Genomic DNA, 22,707 nt, shown 5'->3' with positions numbered 1-22,707 from the left:
GTGGGGAAAATGGAGGAGAGACTTTTTGCTGAAAGACCAATAGGCTAGATTCGAACCCATGTTTCAGCACTACATGTGCTGGGCCACACAAGGATAGATATTTCTAAATGTGTGTATGTAGGCGTGTGTGGGCGACATGGCGCGGTGTGACATGGGCATAAATACTTAGTGGGCAAATACTGTATCTCAGCTTCTCAAAGTCACTCCAAATATAGAGCAGAACTAACACGCACAATCTCTGCCTTCTCCCATGACAAGCATTTAAAACTTCCATCCTCAGACCTAACACACACAACTTACTTTGATGGGAAGTTAAGTGCATTACTCTCACACATACACACACAATCATCAATATTTCATAGCAGTAGCAGCAGTTCAGGCAGGAGGACACCACAGAGATGACTCCACCTCTACTGGGAAGGACCTTTCCATTTCACATCCATGTACGGCTTCAGAAATCTCAGTTTAACCCCGCCCGGAGGCGCGCCGCTTCAGTAACCTCACCCAGCGCCTCTGCCTGCCTCATTCATTCTCCGTCAACCACTTTAAAGCAGAACGTGTTTTTCTGGACATTAGATTTTCACTATTTTAGGAAGAGTGAAGTGATGTTGCAGCAGAAGAACGCTAATGACTCTCTTTAACCACAAGCTGACACGTCTCTTGATTCGTCTCTCTCTCTCACTGTGCCTCCCCATCTCTCTCTCTCTCTGTGCCTCCCTGTCTCTCTCTCTCTGTGCCTCCCCGTCTCTCTCTCTCTCTGTGCCTCCCCGTCTCTCTCTCACTGTGCCTCCCCGTCTCTCTCTCACTGTGCCTCCCTGTCTCTCTCTCTCACTGTGCCTCCCCGTCTCTCTCTCTCTCTGTGCCTCCCCGTCTCTCTCTCTCTCTCTGCCTCCCCGTCTCTCTCTCTCTGTGCCTCCCCGTCTCTCTCTCTCTCTGTGAGTCCCCGTCTCTCTCTCACTGTGCCTCCCTGTCTCTCTCTCTCACTGTGCCTCCCCGTCTCTCTCTCTCTCTGTGCCTCCCCGTCTCTCTCTCTCACTGTGCCTCCCTGTCTCTCTCTCTCTCTGCCTCCCCGTCTCTCTCTCTCACTGTGCCTCCCTGTCTCTCTCTCTCTCTGCCTCCCCGTCTCTCTCTCTCTCTGTGCCTCCCCGTCTCTCTCTCTCACTGTGCCTCCCCATCTCTCTCTCACTGTGCCTCCCCGTCTCTCTCTCACTGTGCCTCCCCGTCTCTCTCTCACTGTGCCTCCCTGTCTCTCTCTCTCTCTGTGCCTCCCCGTCTCTCTCTTTCTGTGCCTCCCCGTCTCTCTCTCTCACTGTGCTTCCCTGTCTCTCTCTCTGTGCCTCCCCGTCTCTCTCTCTCTCTCTCTCTGCCTCCCCGTCTCCCTCTCACTCTGTGCCTCCCCGTCTCTCTCTCACTGTGCCTCCCCGTCTCTCTCTCTCTGTGCCTCCCCGTCTCTCTCTCACTGTGCCTCCCCGTCTCTCTCTCATTGTGCCTCCCTGTCTCTCTCTCTCACTGTGCCTCCCCGTCTCTTTCTCTCTCTCTGCCTCCCCGTCTCTCTCTCTCTCTCTGTGCCTCCCCGTCTCTCTCTCTCTCTGTGCCTCCCCGTCTCTCTCACACTGTGCCTCACCGTCTCTCTCTTTCTGTGCCTCCCCGTCTCTCTCTCACTGTGCTTCCCTGTCTCTCTCTCTGTGCCTCCCCGTCTCTCTCTCTCACTGTGCTTCCCTGTCTCTCTCTCTCTGCCTCCCCGTCTCTCTCTCACTGTGCTTCCCTGTCTCTCTCTCTGTGCCTCCCCGTCTCTCTCTCTCACTGTGCTTCCCTGTCTCTCTCACTCTGCCTCCCCGTCTCTCTCTCACTCTGTGCCTCCCTGTCTCTCTCTCTCACTGTGCCTCCCCGTCACTCTCTCTCACTGTGCCTCCCTGTCTCTCTCTCTCTCTGTGCCTCCCCGTCTCTCTCACTCTGTGCCTCCCTGTCTCTCTCTCTCACTGTGCCTCCCCGTCTCTCTCTCTCTCTGTGCCTCCCCGTCTCTCTCTCTGTGCCTCCCGGTCTCTCTCTCACTGTGCCTCCCTGTCTCTCTCTCTCACTGTGCCTCCCCGTCTCTCTCTCTCTGTGCCTCCCTGTCTCTCTCTCTCACTGTGCCTCCCCGTCTCTCTCTCTCTGTGCCTCCCTGTCTCTCTCTCACTCTGTGCCTCCCCGTCTCTCTCTCACTCCCCGTCTCTCTCTCACTGTGCCTCCCTGTCTCTCTCTCTCTCTATGCCTCCCCGTCTCTCTCTTTCTGTGCCTCCCCGTCTCTCTCTCACTGTGCCTCCCTGTCTCTCTCTCTCACTGTGCCTCCCCGTCACTCTCTCTCACTGTGCCTCCCTGTCTCTCTCTCTCTCTGTGCCTCCCCGTCTCTCTCACTCTGTGCCTCCCTGTCTCTCTCTCACTGTGCCTCCCCGTCTCTCTCTCTCTCTGTGCCTCCCCGTCTCTCTCTCACTGTGCCTCCCCGTCTCTCTCTCACTGTGCCTCCCTGTCTCTCTCTCTCACTGTGCCTCCCTGTCTCTCTCTCTCTGTGCCTCCCTGTCTCTCTCTCTCACTGTGCCTCCCCGTCTCTCTCTCTCTCTGTGCCTCCCCGTCTCTCTCTCTGTGCCTCCCCGTCTCTCTCTCACTGTGCCTCCCTGTCTCTCTCTCTCTCACTGTGCCTCCCCGTCTCTCTCTCTCTGTGCCTCCCTGTCTCTCTCTCTCACTGTGCCTCCCCGTCTCTCTCTCTCTCTGCCTCCCCGTCTCTCTCTCTGTCTGTGCCTTCCCGTCTCTCTCTCTCTCTGTGCCTCCCTGTCTCTCTCTCACTCTGTGCCTCCCCGTCTCTCTCTCACTCCCCGTCTCTCTCTCACTGTGCCTCCCTGTCTCTCTCTCTCTCTATGCCTCCCCGTCTCTCTCTTTCTGTGCCTCCCCGTCTCTCTCTCACTGTGCCTCCCTGTCTCTCTCTCTCTCTATGCCTCCCCGTCTCTCTCTTTCTGTGCCTCCCCATCTCTCTCTCTCACTGTGCTTCCCTGTCTCTCTCTCTGTGCCTCCCTGTCTCTCTCTCTGCCTCCCCGTCTCTCTCTCACTCTGTGCCTCCCCGTCTCTCTCTCACTGTGCCTCCCCGTCTCTCTCTCTCACTGTGCCTCCCCGTCTCTCTCTCTCTCTGTGCCTCCCCGTCTCTCTCACACTGTGCCTCCCTGTCTCTCTCTCTCTCACTGTGCCTCCCCGTCTCTCTCGCACTGTGCCTCCCCGTCTCTCTCTCACTGTGCCTCCCCGTCTCTCTCTCACTGTGCCTCCCCGTCTCTCTCTCAGTTGGAGGTGTTCTGCGAGGTGATGACCATGCAGCAGGCGGGTTATGTGATGCTGATGGACTACCTGCAGAACAACTACAGGGACCAGCAGCAGCAGTTCATGGGCCAGGTGTTCTCCTCTTACACCGGTACCGAGGAGGTCCACACTCCCAGTACGTATCGACACCACTAACCACCGAAGTCTGAACCATGACCTACCTACTGACCTCTACTACTCAGCACTAGACTGACTCTTGCTCCCAGTCCCACTTATGTCCCTTGCTACCTGTAAAATCACGTGACTCCGTAATGCATATGGATTGAGACCCAACTCCCGAGGTCTAACGAGTTCTGTTCAGAGCCCTCACCACCCTCTCTTTCTGCCTTAGAAAAAGACATTGCAAATAAGCTGTCAGCGTTGCTAGGATACCTGACTTTGTAGTACCCCGTCCCTCAGTTCAGCAATTACTTAGACTGTTTTTGACATTGGAATTTCAAATATATTCGCTCGGAAATGAAAAATGAAAAATGTTAAATACATGGATATCTATCCCTCTCTCTCCAAATCCTCTTCCTATCCCTCTTTAATTTCAAATGTTTTCTTCTTCCTTTCCCTTATTTGTTTCCTCTACCTTTTCTTCTTCCTTTCCCTCTTCCATTACCTCTTGATTTTCTTCTTCCTTTTTGTATTCCATTTCCTCTACCTTTCATTTCCTATATTTCCCTCTTCCTTTTTCTATCCCAATGTAAATCAAAATAGCACAGCATGTGTTCCTTCACACATCCTAAAATCAATCTTGTTTCACCCTGTGTTGAAAACAATATTTATAGCCACACAGAATTTGTTTACATCACATTATTATTTATTTTTTTATCTAACCACCACATTTTTGGGGTTTCTCCAGTGTGCAGCTCTGAACCTCAGAACGTACAGGCAGATGCCCAAAATGACACAACCATCATGGTGTCATGGGAGCGCCCCCGTGTGGTTTATGACACCACCATCGAATGGTACTCGGTCACCTACCAGCGGCTGCAAGGCCAGAACCAGCCAAAACATGAGTACCGTACAGACGGAGACCAGGATGTGGTAATTCAACTATCCTTCCTCCATCTACATTTTACACAAAGACAGAAGCTGAGCAGAAGTGTTAAAGAAATATATATCTTGTGTGGGTCGGCTCACTCTCCCACTTAGTCAACCTAGGGTTAAATGGGTGATAATTGACATTCACTGATTTTGACAGTCTTTCTTTTGGTTTACCATATTGACAAATGTGATTTCCTTGACAGATTGATGAGTTGATTGACACATTATTGACCAATCACCTTCTCTCAGGGGGCCTTCATCCCCAGTCTCCTGTCCAATAGCAGCTATGTGGTCCAAGTAGTGGCAATCTGCACAAACGGCCTGACTGGACACTGGAGTGACCAAATCATTGTGGACATGCCCCAGGAGGACCCAGGTGAGACCAACTAGAATCTTGGCACACATATCCAGATACTCCAACTTAATGTTTTCTTGTGGGCCCAGTTAATTAAAAAGTGATTGATCATTTAGTATTTAACTGAATGTAAATAGAAGTAATAGAATCATTCATATTGTAAATATTCTGTTCATGGGAGTTACCCATTTAAGAAAATTATTAAAATCAAAAAAAAAATATATATATATATAGCTCTGGAAAAAATTAAGAGACAACTGCACCTTTTTCTTTTCTTTCCAAAAAAGTTGAAAAGGAAGGTTTTGAGTGAGGAAGGGTTAAAATTAAGAGACCACTGCAAATTGAAAGCTTCTGTTCCTCACTCAAAACTTTCCTTTTCAACTTTTTTGGAAAGGAAAGAAAAAGGTGCAGTGGTCTCTTATTTTCTCTAGAGCATATATATATATAGAAAGGTAAAATAAATATGATAATAAATTAATCATGTTTTATTAATTAATAGAAACACCAGAAACAAATATTAGTTTGTTCCTTTTGATTCTATTTGATAAGCTTTTAATCTTATGTAACTTACAAAATCATGATTTAGAACTGTGCCCAGAGACTGAACCTTCTTTTAAAAGAGAATTGAAGCCCAGGAATTTGCTGGATATCAGTCTAGTTTGAATATGTACTACCAAGAGTTAACAGTTAACAGACTTACAGTTTTTATGTTCTGTTGTCTAACATAATCTTAGGAAAAACAATCTCCAATAGGTTTCAAAGAAGAACCCTTTCTTCTTCCAGGTTGGTCCCTGAGTTTCATGCAGAACCATTTTTAGTTCCAGATAGAACTCTCAGCGGAAAAGATTTTATCAGGAACTAAAAAGTTGAACGTGGACCCAAATGGCTCAGTCTCGATAACAGGTTTGACTAAACTAATGTACAAACTTATACCCTTTCCCCCAGAGACAGAGTCCGAGACAGATTCTGAACATGTGGATATATTGAAAACACTGGAACCCTTGGATACATTAGAACCATTAGATCAGAACCAAATAGAAGACAGCAGAACCAGAGAGGACCGGCAGCAGATTCTACCTGACCAGCCCTCCTCCACTGCTGCTTCCCAGGTGACCTCAGTGCCGGTAGCACCAGGGACAAGAGATGACCAGAACCAGATATACCAGAACCAAGATGTCCCATCCAAAGTAGGCCAAACCAAAGAAGGCCAGATCAGGAAGGTCAAGAAGGAGCAACGTTTCCCTCCACACCGCCCGTTCACCAGCGCTTCCTCCAGCGGTAAGAGCGCCATCTGGGTCACCATGGCCACTGACCATCCGGGCTTCCTGATTCCTGTTGCCCGGGGGACCAGCCCGCCATCAGTTGTCCGGCGAATCACAGAGGAGGCCTCGTTGTCATGGTCGCCGGGGACGAGCCGGAACCAAAACCAGGGATACACGGAAGAGAAGACTGCTGATTCCAGTGTGTTACCAGAAGAGGGGGATGTATACACTCCCCCGGTCGAAACCATGGTTGTCACTGATGTATACTACGAGGAAGTTGTCAACAACACTGCCGCTGAGTTTGCAACTCCGCAACTGAAAACAACACAGAGAAAAACACCATCACTGGATAATACCATCTTGAGCCCTAGTCCCAAAGTCATGAAAGGACAGGACAGGGGCTTGGTTTTGACCACCAGGCTTTCTGATAAAACCGTTTCGACGGCCACCCCGCTACCACAGACTCCGCTGTCAATAACATCAACACCCTCTGTGCCATGGATCAGATCCAGGACTTCAACTCCCAGCAACACCATCTCCACGGCTCATGGTTCCTCCACCTCAGGACTCATCAAAATTCTACAGCACACCACCCTGCCCATGTTCACTGGTAAGAACCAAATACAGGTAGCGGAGCCTTGTATGACCGACTTGTATGAAAGACCTGTATGACAACCCTGTATGACAGCCTTGTATGACAGACCTGTATGACAACCCTGTATGACAGCCTTGTATGACAGACCTGTATGACAACCCTGTATGACAGGCATTGTAGGACAGACATGTATGACATACTGTATGACAGCTTTGTTTGACAGCCCTAAATGACAGCCCTGTATGACAGACTTCTATGACAGCCCCGTATGACAGCCCTGTATGACAGACCTGTATGACAGCCTTGTATGACAGACCTGTATGACAACCCTGTATGACAGCTTTGTATGACAGACCTGTATGACAGACCCGTATGACAGCCTTGTATGGCAGCTTTTTATGACAGCCCTAAATGACAGCCCTAAATGACAGCCTTGTATGACAGACCTGTATGACAGCCTTGTATGACAGACCTGTATGACAACCCTGTATGACAGCTTTGTATGACAGACTTGTATGACAGCCTTGTATGGCAGCTTTTTATGACAGCCCTAAATGACAGCCCTAAATGACAGCCTTGTATGACAGCCTTGTATGACAGACCTGTATGACAGACCTGTATGACAGCTTTGTATGACAGACCTGTATGACAGCCTTGTATGACAGACCTGTAGGACAGACCCGTATGACAGCCTTGTATGACAGACCTGTATGACAACCCTGTATGACAGCTTTGTATGACAGACTTGTATGACAGACCTGTAGGACAGACCCGTATGACAGCCTTGTATGACAGACCTGTATGATAACCCTGTATGACAGCTTTGTATGACAGCCCTAAATGACAACCCTGTATGACAGCTTTGTATGACAGCCCTAAATGACAGCCCTATATGACAGACTTGTATGACAGACCTGTATGACAGACCTGTATGATAACCCTGTATGACAGCTTTGTATGACAGCCCTAAATGACAACCCTGTATGACAGCTTTGTATGACAGCCCTAAATGACAGCCCTATATGACAGACTTGTATGACAGACCTGTATGACAAACCCATATGCATGCTGTCAATATGTGTTAATATCAATTAGATCTTTATTCCTTACCTGTTACATATTACTAATATGCCCTATCAATTACTCATTATTTTCATGCTTTATCAACTGCAAATTACTTTTATGCCATATAAATGACACATTACTTTCATGCCTTGTCAATTACACATGCTTTTATGCCTTATCAATCACACATTATTTTATGCCTCTTCAATTACAAATTACTTTTATGCCAAATGTATGCCTTTTCTACTATACGGTACATAATGTTTATGCCTTATCAATTAAGTGATGCGTTATCAATTACACATTATTTTATGCTGTATCAATTACATGTGATCTTTATGCCTTTATCTATCCTCCTGTTTTCCAAGCTTGCTATAGTTCCCTCATACAGTGTATGCTTGTGTGGTGGTGTTGTGATGGTTTGGTGACAGTTATGCAATTGTTATGTGTCACCAGTATAATGGCTGTGTGATGGTTGGGTGGTATCTACATCCATTCAATTAATTTAACTGTTATTTAACCAGGTAGGTTATTCATTTTCAAAGGCAATCTTGGCAAAAACAAGAACAGAGAACATGAATATGATTATAAATAATAGATAAATAAAAATGAAATGACACTAAATACAGTGGAACAGCTGTACAGATAGAAATGGGGGATTCGGCAGGCAAAGCTATCAGATAGCAGCTCTTTTATTTTATTTTAGTATCAAGGTTAAGGGTAATTTGCAACTCATTCCAGTCATTGGCAGCAGCAAACGAAAACAAATGTTTCAAAAGGAAATGTAGGCTTTAGTGAACAGGGTGATATAGCTACCAGAGCTTTGGTTACTATTAACTAAAACCTACTCTAGAGCCATCAATCATTCCGTGTCATTCAGCTGTTAAGGAATGCCTCCTTCCAAATGAAACAGCTGCTACACAACGTGCATTGTCCAGTGGCACCATCCAAGCCGGATTCATCACTAAAGATCCATTTTCAATGGCTGACAGGCACGCTCATTCTGTTTTGCAATATGGAAGAACAAAGTTGATATCGGTGGTGTTCTGGTGTAGCAGGGAGAACATGACATTGACACGACGGTGGCCAGGCAACGCAAGCCTTGTAGTATATCTGCTCCATTTTACTAGCAGATGTTAGAAGAAGTGAGCCACGGTAGAGAAGGAGTTGACTTAAAAGTGATTTATGAATGGGTTGGTACCAATGAGTCTGCGGTTCTGTGTGAAGGGAGTGATAGTCAACCGGAATGTAAAGATCTCAATGATGAATGTTGAAGGGGGAAAGGTTACAAAGCAGTTGGAAGAGTAGTGATTTACATCCAACTTATGGGGGAGCTTTTTAGCAGCAAGCCTACAGCCTGCATAACCATGGATTGGCAGGATGGCTATTTTTTCTATTTTATACTGAGCCGCATGGGTAAGGATGTGAAAAAAGAAACCAATTCTGTTTGTGAGTAGTCAAGCCAAATACCAAGAGATTTGCGGGTATTGGCTTTATCTCACATTTAGTTTTTTGGTATTAAGGAGTAGGAGGTCAGCATGTGAAATGTTTTTAAAGGTGTTTAGTAGACAGCACGGTATTCAGTGAGGGGCGAATTAAGTGTGAGATCACGTCATCGGCATGAATGGGGATGAAAGAGTTACCGGCAACAGGTCGCCATTAATAATACACAGAGGATGGAAGCTTGAGAACACCCACAGAAACAAAAAGAGGTGTGGAGAGCTAGAAACCCCTCTGAGAACCCCAGGTTGTGGAGTCTCTTGATAAGGATGTGATGGTTTTACAGAGTTGATAGGGGCTGAGATCAATTTGGCAGACAGTCTATAGGTCCATATTATCCAGCCCAGCAGACTTGAATGGGTCCAGTATTATCGACTCCTAAACACCTAATTTAACAGCATTGTATGTTAGTTATACGGTGGTTGTGCAGTGGTTGCGTGTTGTGTGGTGATTGTATGACGGTCATATGGAGGTTGTATGATGTTTCTATGGGGACTGTATGGAGGTTGTGTGATGATTGTATGATATCATATGGAGGTTGAATGACGGTTGTATGGTGGGTATGTGAAGGTTGTATGATGGTTATGTGATCCTGTACCTCAGTCTCTCTCTGCTGCTTTGCTCCTGACTAACAGTGTTATGAATCTACACGTACAGTGGTGGTAGTGGTGGTTGGTTGGTTCTCAACTGGGTGGTGGTGGTGATGGAGGCATTGTGCTATAACAGTGCAGCTGTCTAAGTCTTTCTATAGAAGAGATGGGCAAAATACATCCAATCCAAAAGTCCTGCCTGTCGGGGGTTTACAAATATTACCATATAATATTAATACTTTTTGAAATAGCTGGTCTTTATCTGGCAGGCAACTTGCTTTTGACTAAAATAAGAAAAGGTAAAATTACAAACAATAAAATATTATCTGTAAGGCCTACGGCAGAATTTTTTAATTCCAAAGCAGCCCTCAAGCTAAAATGGTCTTGTGTCTTTGGTGATCTATGCTTCTATTCTGGGGTCTTACTGTTTACAACATTTCTCACAGCCTTTGGATATACAGTGATTCATACTGGGACACACTATATTACTTCACTTGCATTTCTTCTACCAGAACAATTCCTCTGACAGTTTCATTCCTTCTCTTGATTCATAAGGATTCCACATCTTGTGTTTTTTTTGGGATGATCATGTCTTTCTGGGAATTATTAACCACCTTTGCAGAACTGGCTGTTCTTTTCTAACACCACTCTGCCCTCTGGTGGCTGCTGTGTATAACAACTTAGATTGTGCTGGTTTATGCTCTTCAATCTTCAGTTCTCCAGAACATCCGATGTCATGCTAAAGGTGTCTCTTTATTGACTCTTCGCTTTGGTGTTTGTTGTCTGACTCAGTATGACCGAACTGGTCTTTCTGTTCCAGCCGGATCCAGCCTAAGCTTGTCAGGGTCTGAGAATGACCCTTGGGTTCGTTCTGTAGAACCTTTCAACTTCCCAGACTCATATTCCTCTGTCTCCCAACCTGAAGAGGATTCTGGCACCCTGCAACCTACTCTGACACCCTCAGGGCACAACACCTCCCTTCACACTTCTCACCGCCGTTCCAAAAAGACAACAACCGCCAGTCTCTCCGTCAACCAATCCGGAAAAGACACAGCACCCTCTCCCTATGTCACCCCGTCTGAAGATGGCATCGGTGCCATGACCTTGTGGGTCGAACAGACAGATATAAGCGGGTCAGGCTCTGGTCTCTATGGGGAATGGGTCAGCAATGGTCAGAGTCGGCCGGGATGGGTGATGTCCTACCTCGGGACTCACCCTCCTTCCCTTCCGCTGGCCTCAACCCGAGACCCTACCAAGATGTCAGAGAGCAGCGGTGACTTCGAGGGGTCTTCCTCTGGCTTCGGCTTGGAGAGTGAGACCTACAGTGGGACTATTAGTGGAGGGTCCAAGGCGGACGGAGCTAAGACCACTCCCCAGTGGTTAGGGGGCCTGGGGGCAGATAGTGGGTCTGGAGGTGGAGATGTCCCTGTAGCCCTGCCAGACGCTGGTAACTCTGGTGTAGAGCTGCTTGTCCCCATTATGAAGCATCATATCCCTGTCTTTTTTGACGGAAGGGCGGGGGAGGAGCCTAGTAAAGGTACCACCCCACTCAGAACACTCCATTTATGGTGGCGGGTTAGGTGGTGTAGTCAGAGGGATGTGAGATGTTCTTGTCAAGGAGGAAACATTTGATTAAGGGACAGACAATGTGAATGGGTCCTACTGAAGGAAATGTACACATTATGAATAAAACATTATTCATAAATGGGTATGTATATATACACTGCTCAAAAAAAATAAGGGAACATCACAGGCATCACAGTATAACACCAAGGCAAATTCAGGGATATACATCTATCCATTTAGGATGCATAAGTGATATACTGTCACCTGTTTTGGTGCAAATGAAAGTGACAACAGGTGCACTGGAGAGGCAACAGCAAGACAACCTCCAAAAAGGGAATGGTTTTGCAGGTGGTGGCCAAAGACAATTGCTCTCTCTTTATCCTTTCAGACTAATTATTCTGTAGTTTTGTGTTTTGCTAGTGTCCTTGTCACTACTGGTCACATGAGGCGGTACTTACATCCCATTCAGGTTGCATGAGCAGTCCAGCTACTCCAGGATGGCACATCCATACGTGCCATCGCAAGAATGTTTACATTGTCTCCCAGAACAGTCTCAAGAGCATAGAGGAGATACCAGGAGACGGGCAGTTACACGAGAAAAGCTGGACAGGGCCGTAGAAGGGCATCAACCCAGCAGCAGGACCGGTAACTTCTCCTTTGTGCGAAGAGGAACAGGACGAGCACTGCCAGAGTCCTACAGAAAGGCCTCCAGCAAGCTACTGGTGTGCATGTTTCTGACCAAACTGTCAGAAACAGACTCCATGAGGGGGGCATGAGAACCCGACATCCTCTAGTGGGACCTGTGCTCACAGCACAGCACCGTGCAGCTCGATTGGCATTCGCCAGAGAACACCAGAATTGGAAGGTCTGCCACTGGCGCCCCATTCTCTTGACAGATGAGAGCAGGTTCACACTGAGCACATGTGACAGAAGTGAAAGAGTCTGGAAACGCTGTGGTAAATGTAGTGCTGCCGTTATGCTGCCTGCAGCATCATCCAGCATGACTGGTTTGGTGGTGGGTCAGTGATGGTCTGGGCAGGCATATCCTTGGAGGGTCGCACAGACCTCCACATGCTTGCCAACGGACCCTCAGACCCATCGTCAGACCTTACCCTGGTGCAGTGGGCCCAGGGTTCCTCCTGGTGCAGGACAATGCCCGGCCTCATGTGGCCAGAGTGTATAGGCAGTTCCTGGATGACGAAAGCATTGATGCCATTGACTGGCCCTCACGTTCCCCAGACCTGAATCTAATTGAGAACCTCTGGGACCTTATGTATCAGTGCCACCAAGTAGCGCCACAGACTGTCCAGGAGCTCACTGATGCCCTGATCCAGGTCTGGGAGGATATCCCCCAGGACACCATCCACCGTCTCATCAGGAGCATGCCCAGACGTTGTCAGGAGTGCATACAGACATGTGGGGGCCATATGCACTACTGAGTCACATTATGAGTTGCCGTGATGAAATTCACTTAAGCTGGAACAATAGTTTATTTAGATTTTTGGTGTGAGTTTGAATCCAGCCCTCAATCGCATGGTGTTTTTGATTTCTATTGAACGTTGTTATGTCATTTTGTTCTCAATGAATGACACAAATTACAGTAAAGATTTTGGTCTTACATATATTTTGTTCATCTAGATCCGCTGTGTGATTTAAGTGTTCCCTTAATTTTTTTGGGCCGTGTATAATTGGCTGCCCATACATACACAGGCACTGCCCTTAATCTGTGTCCGCAAAATTGTTTTTAATCCAGGTTGTGTTCATATGAGTCTTGAACCCATCGTTTCTCCCCTTCCCAGAGGGCATTAACAGCAGCCATGAGTCGAGGGTCGGGATGGTGGGCAGTATTGCTGAGATGGAGAAGAGGACTGTGGTACCCCTGGTTGTGGTGTCCACTCTCACCATCGTCTGTCTCCTGGTACTGGTGGCCATCCTCATCTACTGGAGGTGAGACTAGCACACAGACTGGAATGTGTTAGAACGGGACTTCCCTGGATGCCTTCCCTTCATGGGAGAGTGGTGCACTTGATCATCGCCATTCAGGTTTGAGGCCAAGGTCACTGAATATGGTTGCCTTTCGTAGTCGTGCTCCAGCAAGTCCTTGTGGTGGCTGGGGCACCTGTCAATCAAGGATTGTGTCTGGAAAACGCATTTCTATCTGCAACGCTCCACAGAAACTGCTTCCAGACAACTCACTTCTATGCTGACGACACAACTTCACCTAAAGTTATCTCTGCACCATCTACACCTCTTCTGCTAGCCACAGGTAAAAGAAGTACACACACACACACCAACACGTACTCACACACACACAGTTTGGCCCTTACATTCCTGTGTGTGTTTGCAGAGGAGCACGAGGCCATCCCGGTGAAGCAGTTCGTAAAGCACGTGGCAGAGCTCCACCAGACCAATACCTTCTCCAAGGAGTTTGAGGTGAGAGAAAGGGGTATTATCCTCATCCAAGTTACCATACAGCATTCAGCTCTGAATGCTCCCCAGCTCTATTAACTAGACATCGGTGTAGTCATGATTGAGATTTGGCCCTACTAACAAAGCCCAGGGAGCCTCCATAGTGCGAAAATTGTCACAAAGCTGCCAGGAGTGGAGGTGTGGTTGTCGGAAATGGCTGCCTTGTTTTGTTGTACTCTAGCGATTCCTTGTGGTAGGTCAGGCACTTCTGAACAAAAATAGTGTTGTCACAAAGTGCTTTTACAAAACCCTGGCCTTAAATCCCAAGGAGCAAACAATAGTAGTGTCGAATTTCAGTGGCTAGGAAAAACTCCCTAAGAAGGCCGAAATTTAGGAAGAAACATAGAGAGGAACCAAGCTCAGAGGGGTGAACAGTCCTCTTCTGGCTGTGCCGGGTGAACATATTAAGACGACAAATTGTCATAATTAATAAATGATAATTAATTAATAGACTCTTAAACCAGAGTCTATTAAAACCTAGTCCAGGTCGGAAGCATGACCATGGGAGGGGTGGAGGAGAGGAGGAGGCGAAAGTGTTCATCTCCAGTACGTGTACCGGCAAACACATCCCACTTGATGCAGAATGAATTGGCAATATGTGCTTCAAATTGTATGATGACAATTTATTTATCTGGAATGAAGAAATATAAAAATATGTTATATTCATATCTGAGCAAAGCCTGTCTTTGCACCCAGCTGTCATGTCTTTAGACTGTAGGTGTTTTCCTGTTTGCTAAGTTATTACACACTACATTAGATGTTCCATGTTCCTATCAATCTATATGTGTATGTCGTGTTTGTGGGTTAGCACGGTGAAGGGCAGTCAAACACTGTACACAGCAATGGATACACAGAGGATAAACATTTCACATTTTATTAAACGGCCTGCATGTTCACTACTCCAATTCCAAGCCAACGATATTCAAAAAACATTCTCAGGCAATGTTGCATTGACGTCACCATGGAGGACATTTTGCCACTCTGTGTATCGATGGCTGATCTAGTTATTAGGCATGACCTCCTCCAGACACGTTCACACAGCGAGCCAGGCCCCATATCTGTGTAATCTGCCCACTGTGCGTCGAACACCCCTCACTGCTGTGCTTTCTGCATTCTCATTCCCTCCTTCATTTTCACCTCCTCCTCTCCTCCACCCCTCCCATTTTCACCTCCTCCTCTCCTCCTCTCCTCCACCCCTCCAATTCTCACTCCCTCCTCTCCTCCCTGCCATTAGATTGTGACAGAGTGCTTTGAGGTAAGACTCCCTTTGTCTTAGATTAGATCGGTCAGCTGGTAGCAGAGATGTGACCTCCTGATTCATCAGGAAACCCTGAGAGAATCAGCCACATTGAAATGGACTGAGTTATTTCTTTGTTACGTGGATCACATCTCTGAGAAGCTGTACTTTATGTCAGTGTTTTCTGCCTCGTCGTGTTCTGCATGCATTCTAATTCCTATTTGATTGTGTGTGTTAAGCACCTTGAGCTCAGGCTGGGTTGTGTGTCAGTGCATGACGGCTCAGTGTGCGTCCGTGCGTCCGTGTCCGTGCCAGTCATTTGTTCGGGGCTGTGTGACCGAGCGCAATTGTATGTTTCTCTTTCAGGAGATACAGGCATGCTCGGTGGAGATGGCCATTACCACTGACAGCTCAAACCACCCAGACAACAAGAACAAGAACAGATACATCAACATCCTGGCCTGTACGTCTCTAACACACACACACACACCTTGTACCAATATGAATCATCATAATGCATAGCCTATCAACCCTAGTACCCCCACTCACACGTTCGTATATATGAATGCCTATTGTATGCATTGAATCGCTTTCTCTGTTCAAGATGACCACAGCCGAGTCAAACTGCTGGAAGAGGGAAAAGGTGGAGACTACATCAACGCTAACTTTGTTGATGTGCGTAGCCTTCTTTCCTTGCTATAATTCATATCCATCAAATGCAGTAAATGATTTGTAGGTAAAGTAGTATAGCAATCAATCTGTACAGCAATCAGGACTGGGAGAAGTTTAAAACATTGACTGGAACACTGATTGATTGTGATGTATTGAATAATTGGTGTGTGCCTGCATGTACCTGCGTGTTTTCCCGTCTCTGTCAGGGTTATGAGCGTTCAAGGGCCTACATCGCAGCCCAGGGGCCCATGAAGTCTGGGACAGAGGATTTCTGGCGGATGGTTTGGCAGGAGAACATCGGCGTCATCGTCATGATCACTAACTTGTTGGAGAAGGGACGGGTCAGTCAGGCACACTGTGTAAACTGTGACAGAGTTCATACTTCATTACCCATTTTACCCCTAGTTGAGCCTGTTTGTCTCCCATTCTGAAATGCTTAGACAGAGCTGCGGATTTCAGTGAGAGAAAATGAAAGATGAACATTTCTTCCGGAGGAGTGATAGCTATATCAGGTGTCCAGGTGACTGTTTGTGATTGAGGCTCTCTCCCCCTGTGATGTCAGAGGAAGTGTGACCAGTACTGGCCAACGGAGATCCAGGAGGAATATGGTAATTTCCTGGTCATTCTAAAGGAGACCAAGACCCTGGCCTACTACACCCTGAGGACCTTTACCCTCAGATACACCTCACAAAAGGTACCCTCCTGGACACACACACACACACACACACACACACTGTATACATACAGCTACATCTCTTGAATCGCTGAATGTAAACTCAACTTCCATTGTTTTTGACCTTGTGTTGTACCTGCAGGCTTCCCAGAAAGGGCACTGTGCTGAGAGGACAGTGGTCCAGTACCACTACACCCAATGGCCAGACATGGGAGTGCCCGAATACACCCTGCCAGTCCTCTCCTTCGTACGGGCCTCCTCCCAGGCCAGAACTCAGGACATGGGGCCAGTCCTCGTACACTGCAGGTGGGCTGGCTGTATGGGGGGAGGAGGGGAAAGGGTTAGTTACAACCAGGGAGTAGCAATAGTTAACTTGCTACAAACCCATCTGACTACTTTGCTGACAACACTGTTTTTTGTACTCTGAATGTCAATGCGTAAGCACAACTAAGACAGAATAAGAAAAGTGCATGAACTATCAAATGTATCTACATGAAAATGGCAGCCATACACTTTTTCTTGTTTTTGTAAACTTGAGAGACACCAGTTGATGGTAGATCATGCATGGTTTCTGAGGCCCAAGAACTAGCCATTGTGAACAGGGTTGTTAAAAACAACCTAAAACATTAATGGAAATCCAGTCAAGAAGAATATAAGACAGTAGCATTATTTGAAGTATAGCAACATTCAGAATACATAGCCTGGGATGTAGCTGAAAATCTCTGGCCCAGGTCAGGAACAGAATACTGAGGCAGAAGAAATGTATTTTCATTCTGGAAATGGGTTCCTGAAAATGTTGTGTGTGTGTAGTGCTGGTGTAGGGAGGACGGGGACTTACATCGTTCTGGACAGTATGCTGCAGCAGATCCAGGACCAAGGCACTGTCAACATCCTGGGCTTTCTCAAACATGTCAGAACACAGAGGAACTTCCTAGTTCAGACAGAGGTCAGAACACACACATGCACGCACACACACACACACACACACACACAGACACACAGACACACAGACAGACAGACGAGCTAATCATCCCATTATATTCACAAATATCTTTTCACTCCAATACCTCATCTCATTATGGACCCTAAGAAAGAAGGCTCTGTTGAATAGGTAAACTCCTGCGGTAAGGGAGCAAGGAGTAAAGAACTAGCCAGTGAAACGGAACTGTGCCCATCCCAGCTCTGTCTCCCTGTTTTAGGAGCAGTACGTATTCATCCACGATGCCCTGGTGGAGGCCATCGTCAGTAGGGACACACTGGTGACCGCCAACCAAGTCCACTCCTACGTTTCGGACCTGCTGACTCCCGGGCCCTCTGGCCGGACGCGAATGGAGAGACAGTTCAAGGTTACAACGCACACAAACAAGACACCAAGATTTTGGCCATTTTTAACTAATTTAACCAAATTCCTTATTAAAGTAGGGCGGACTCGAACAAGGAGAGAATGCATTCTCCATAATTTCCTCCTCTAATCTCTAAACTAAACTATGGTTCAAAGTTAGTTAGTGGCATATACAACTTGTAAGTAATGTAGCTGTAATATTTCAGGGTGACAGTAATGTGTGCTGTTGTGTTTAGCTGGTGAGTCAACGAATGGCCAGACCAGCTGACTACGCCGCTGCCCTTAAAGAAGGAAACGCCGACAAGAACAAGACTTCTTCTCTCATGCCTGGTGAGTTGAGGCTTGTTCAGGGCTAACTAGCTAAACTGTGAAATATCAGGTGGGGGGGGTTCGATCTAGCTACCTTTCATACGCTGCTATAACTAGGCTACAGGCTACCCTTTAGCCCTGAACAACCATAGAATAAGCAGCCATACAGTAGTTGGCAAATAAGCATGATTTTATGCAGTGGGATTGACAAGGCTGTGTTGTGAGCGTTGCAGTGGAGAGATCCAGGGTCTGCCTGTCTTGTCCAGCAGAGATAGACGTTTCGGACTACATCAATGCTTCCTATATCATGGTATGTCTGACGCTGTTCATTTCAGAACCTCTAGTTGGTTAACTTACGAAATAAAAAATCTAACGTACAGTAGGAACACAACTTGATACAAACGGCATAGATACCTCATCAAGTCGCTACAGTTTTGAGATGTTTAGTTATTGGGCTGTGTGCTTTTTTTCAAGGGTTACAACAAAAGCCGGGAGTTCATCATCACCCAGTCCCCCATCCCCACCACGGTGTCTGACTTCTGGAGAATGGTCTGGGATCACAACTCACAGCTCATCATCTCCCTGCCTGACACAAACGCAGCACCGGTAGGCAGGAGTTGGAAGTGTTCATGTCAATGTGAATGGTGGTCCGTTGGCTTCGATCAAACAATGATTCTTTCTAGATTGGTTGCCAAGACATTCACTAAAGATTCCACATACAAATTGCAGAAACATTAAATAGTGGGATGAACACATCTTCGGGGAAAGTCCATTGTTCCTGAATAATAACATCAGGTTTAAAATAATATCAGACTATAATAATTCAGACAGGTAAGTGGTAACATATTTGAATGTGCACTCCAAGCTATAAGATAATTTTGGCTAACATTTATTCCTTTTCATTGGTTATTTTAAGAATTTTAAACAAAGAGCTGTTCAGGAGTCAAATTAGCCGTCTCTTTCCGGTAAACAGAGCCACAAGCTGTTTCACCCAAAAGACTCAGAAAGCCCCTTCCCTGTTGTGTAGCAGCGACTTAATAAGACCACTGTTATACCTATATCGCTGTCTGTTTTGACCTATTAGAACGAGGGAGAGGGGACATGTATCTACTGGCCCAGGAAGGACCAACCAATCAGCTGTGTGGGTTTCACCGTTTCATTCTCTGGAGAGGACCAGATCTGCCTGGCAAACGAGGAGAGATTGGTGGTTCATGACTTTTTACTGGAGGCCACACAGGTGAGGACACACATTCACAGCTCCAACAACAACACACACACAGACACAAATACTGGGAATGCACTGATGAGAAAATTATTGGCAGATACTAATAGCCATTATTCACAGACCACATCTGGCTGATGCCATTGTTTTATTATTTCTATACCTGTGTACTCCTACATAAAATAAAATGAATGCTTCTTGTCTTCTGGTGATTTCAACAAAAATCAAATTCAACCACATGAAAACACAGTCAATCAGAAATAATCAGCTGTTTTAAAGCAGTGAGTCGATACCAATTATTAAACTTTTACCATGAAACGTCCAATCCCGACAGCTGGCCAATATATAGGAGCATCCTCAATAAACACAGTCTCTCTTTTTTCCCCAGGATGACTATGTTCTGGAGGTCCGTCAGTACGTGTCACCCTGTTGGCCAAACCCAGACAGCACCATCAGCAGCACCTTCCAGCTTATAAACATCATTGCAGAAAACCGCAGAGGGAGAGAAGGAACCACAATTGTTCATGACCGGTAAGAAAATGACAAACTCAACACCTTGGAACTCAACTTTGAAGTGTTGGTAGATACAGGCTTTTCTGTCTACCAAGATAAGATATTACCTTGGTAAATACTGGTAGAATACAGAAAAAACATTCATAGAATTTTGTAAATGCATATTTCATTAAATATTGCCTTATGTAAATGCATTCCTTAAGATTTTAAATATATATATTCAGAAACGTGTGTCAACATTTAACTGGTAAAGGTTCCATTAAATAGGTAAATGTTTGAATTCTCTTAGTATGTGGCTTCCAGACCTTGAAAGGATCTTGGTTCACTCTGCATTTGTCTTAGTTATTTCTGTGAGTGTGTGCCTAATACCTTAGTCCTCTGTGCCAGTCTGGGTGGTTCGACAGCAGGGCTGTTCTGTGCCCTCACCACCCTGGCACATCAGCTGGAGCAGCAGGGCTCTGTGGACGTCTACCAGGTGGCACGACTGACCAACCTCATGAGGCCGGGTGTCTTTAATGACATGGTAATTACACATAAACACACACACATTCACACACACGTTTGTTTTACAATCAAGGCGAGCATGGTCAATTTAGTACCATTATAACTATTTTATCTCACCCCTAACCCTACCCGCAATAGCCAAACCTTTATGCCTAAACTTAACCCTCACTCCTAAACCTCACGCTTAATGCCTAAACCTAACCCAAACCCAAATTCTAACACTAAACTAAACCAAATCAGATAAAGCTTATTGTCAAAGAGATGGCCGGCTAATTGTTCTCACTGTGCATGATTTTTCTTGTCTGTACTAAAACAGAAACACTCATACAAACTTGAGTCAACACTGCAAATGTGATACACCTCTCACTGACACACCTAAACAGTCAACATCCGCAGCCACCTGCATTATGACACTGTTCTCCCCTTCTCCTTCCAGGAGCAGTACCAGTTCCTGTACAAGGCTGTGTTGAGCCTGGTGGACAGTCAGGAGGACCAGAGGGTCCTACAGTCACCAGAGACTAATGGTTCTGTCCCCCTGCTAAGTGCCAACACTGCAGCAGAGAGCCTGGAGTCCCTCATGTAAAACACACACGCCAACACTGAGAAAGACAGAAATGGCAGCGAGAGAGCGCTTATTGCCCTTTTTGTATTAGGTTGATCTTGCTTATTTGCCAACTCCCAGGTTATTCAAGTTGTCGGCAGATGCCTCAAGTCAGTTGCAACGTGAACTAGCCGGCGCTAGCGCAATGTGAAAAACACGCTTAGCTGGTTATATCAATACATGAGATTATGCATACAATTATCAAAATGAAACATACTTTATTTGACCACACATTACAAATGGCCACTAAGGGTCTGGTATTCTGTGCCTTTTGTAATTTATGTTGTACTTTTTGATACTGTCCTGTGACTAATGCCAAATCTTCTGTGCTTAAAAACAAGTGAAGGTGACCAATGTCATGCTTAAAGTTTGATAAGGTTTTTGAGCTCATTTGATTTAACTATCTATACTTTGAAAAGTCTTATTTGTACGTAATTTACTTAAAATTGTCCAATTGAAAAAAAAAAATTGTGGATGGCTTCTGTAAATACAGGTGTTATACACATAGAATAATACGTTTTAAAAGGTGAAATTGTATATTATCTAATTTTATGTAAATAATAGTTGACCACTATCAAAAGGCCAAATGTATTTATACTTCTAGATTTTATATTTTACTATGAAGTTGGTTTTCTAGCCATTTACAAACTGCGTTGATAACTTAGTTTGATAATGCATATAATATTTCTGAACACATCGTTTGTCTTTTTTTTTTCTCACAAAGAGGGGTTGTGTTTGGATGTTTAGGTTGTACTAGTCTCCCTATAGGAACGAGTGCCATTCACAATGTGGGGTTGTGTTTGGATGTTTAGGTTGTACTAGTCTCCCTATAGGAACGAGTGCCATTCACAATGTAGACAGTAAGTGGTGTCCAAATTGGGCCTACTGTAGGTCCAAGATTTCCAGAACTTTAAACCCGAAGAGTAAAGACATTGTTCAAACATAAAACTCAGAGCACACTTCCCTTCATATGCCGTGTCGACAAACATAGACCAGTTTAAGGTTCACGCTTTTATTAAAGACTCTACTACAAAAGCATTCTGTGTGTGAGTTTATGGAGTTTATCAATGATAAAGAGAAAAGTTTGCTTTAAACCTCCCACTTTGGGCTGGATACATGATATGCTATTTATTTCTGTATAATCCATGAGTAGAATTACTAAAATGCCCAATTTAGCCATGAAAGTCTAAGTCTGAAAGCTAGTGGTTTTGATGACATGGAGCACTTACAGGACATAATACACTTTATTTTGGGACCTGTTTTGGCTCAAACCCTGGGAAATTAAAACAATCATAATTATACAGATTGATTCAGAAATCACACTTGAATTGGAAAGTAAAACTTGATATAAATTGTGTTGCATATTGATGAAACAAGTAAATAAAGTGTATGAAGTGCATTACCTAAAAGTGCAGTGAAAGTATGCATGCTTGTTCCATGTAAAAAAGTAAGTACACCATTTCTTTATATATTTGGACATATGGATAAGTAACCTGCACTTATACATTCTTGACAGATACAGGAAACCTCTTTTTACAAATTACACTGAAAGATAATACGTTGAAATTATTTATTCATAAAAAGCAACTGAAATGCACTTTCTTAGTGCATAAGAAATAAGTGCCCCCTAGCTTCAATAACTGGTGTTGACGCCTTTGAATGAAATAACTTAATGTATTCAGAAAAGCAGACTATAACCATAATGCCACCGCCTCCCTGCTTTATGGTTGGCATAAGGTTCTTCTGTTTAGAGTCGCTGTTGCATTTTCACCAAACATGGCACCTGGCTTGCAGCCAGACAATTCCTCAATCTTTTCAAGGCACATTGTTCCAGTAGTTTTGGTCTTTTCCCATGTGT

General features: G+C 45.5%; 1 protein-coding gene across 2 annotated transcripts in view; it reads left to right on the top strand.

The window, feature by feature from the left end:
• ptprz1b (protein tyrosine phosphatase receptor type Z1b) overlaps positions 1 to 21,884 on the top strand; it is a 49,505-nt gene extending 27,621 nt beyond the window's left edge. Inside the window, exons 8-29 of one of the 2 annotated variants that reach the window (XM_010896483.5) lie at positions 3,307 to 3,457; positions 4,190 to 4,374; positions 4,624 to 4,750; positions 5,675 to 6,601; positions 13,107 to 13,254; positions 13,482 to 13,573; positions 13,655 to 13,740; positions 15,011 to 15,031; positions 15,380 to 15,476; positions 15,618 to 15,688; positions 15,892 to 16,026; positions 16,248 to 16,379; positions 16,501 to 16,664; positions 17,169 to 17,304; positions 17,558 to 17,704; positions 17,937 to 18,030; positions 18,243 to 18,319; positions 18,484 to 18,615; positions 19,094 to 19,246; positions 19,620 to 19,762; positions 20,132 to 20,267; positions 20,685 to 21,884. In XM_010896483.5, coding sequence (XP_010894785.2) covers positions 3,307 to 3,457; positions 4,190 to 4,374; positions 4,624 to 4,750; positions 5,675 to 6,601; positions 13,107 to 13,254; positions 13,482 to 13,573; positions 13,655 to 13,740; positions 15,011 to 15,031; positions 15,380 to 15,476; positions 15,618 to 15,688; positions 15,892 to 16,026; positions 16,248 to 16,379; positions 16,501 to 16,664; positions 17,169 to 17,304; positions 17,558 to 17,704; positions 17,937 to 18,030; positions 18,243 to 18,319; positions 18,484 to 18,615; positions 19,094 to 19,246; positions 19,620 to 19,762; positions 20,132 to 20,267; positions 20,685 to 20,831 — 3,501 coding nt within the window. In that variant the 3' untranslated portion in view covers positions 20,832 to 21,884. The remainder of the gene's footprint in view (positions 1 to 3,306; positions 3,458 to 4,189; positions 4,375 to 4,623; positions 4,751 to 5,674; positions 6,602 to 13,106; positions 13,255 to 13,481; positions 13,574 to 13,654; positions 13,741 to 15,010; positions 15,032 to 15,379; positions 15,477 to 15,617; positions 15,689 to 15,891; positions 16,027 to 16,247; positions 16,380 to 16,500; positions 16,665 to 17,168; positions 17,305 to 17,557; positions 17,705 to 17,936; positions 18,031 to 18,242; positions 18,320 to 18,483; positions 18,616 to 19,093; positions 19,247 to 19,619; positions 19,763 to 20,131; positions 20,268 to 20,684) is intronic. The other variant, XM_010896484.5, reaches the window with a different exon arrangement.
• Positions 21,885 to 22,707: the final 823 nt, after the last annotated feature.

This window comes from Esox lucius, chromosome 23 (assembly GCF_011004845.1).
Source record: "Esox lucius isolate fEsoLuc1 chromosome 23, fEsoLuc1.pri, whole genome shotgun sequence".
Taxonomy (NCBI): domain Eukaryota; kingdom Metazoa; phylum Chordata; class Actinopteri; order Esociformes; family Esocidae; genus Esox; species Esox lucius.
This window is presented reverse-complemented; position numbering and strand designations above follow the sequence as displayed.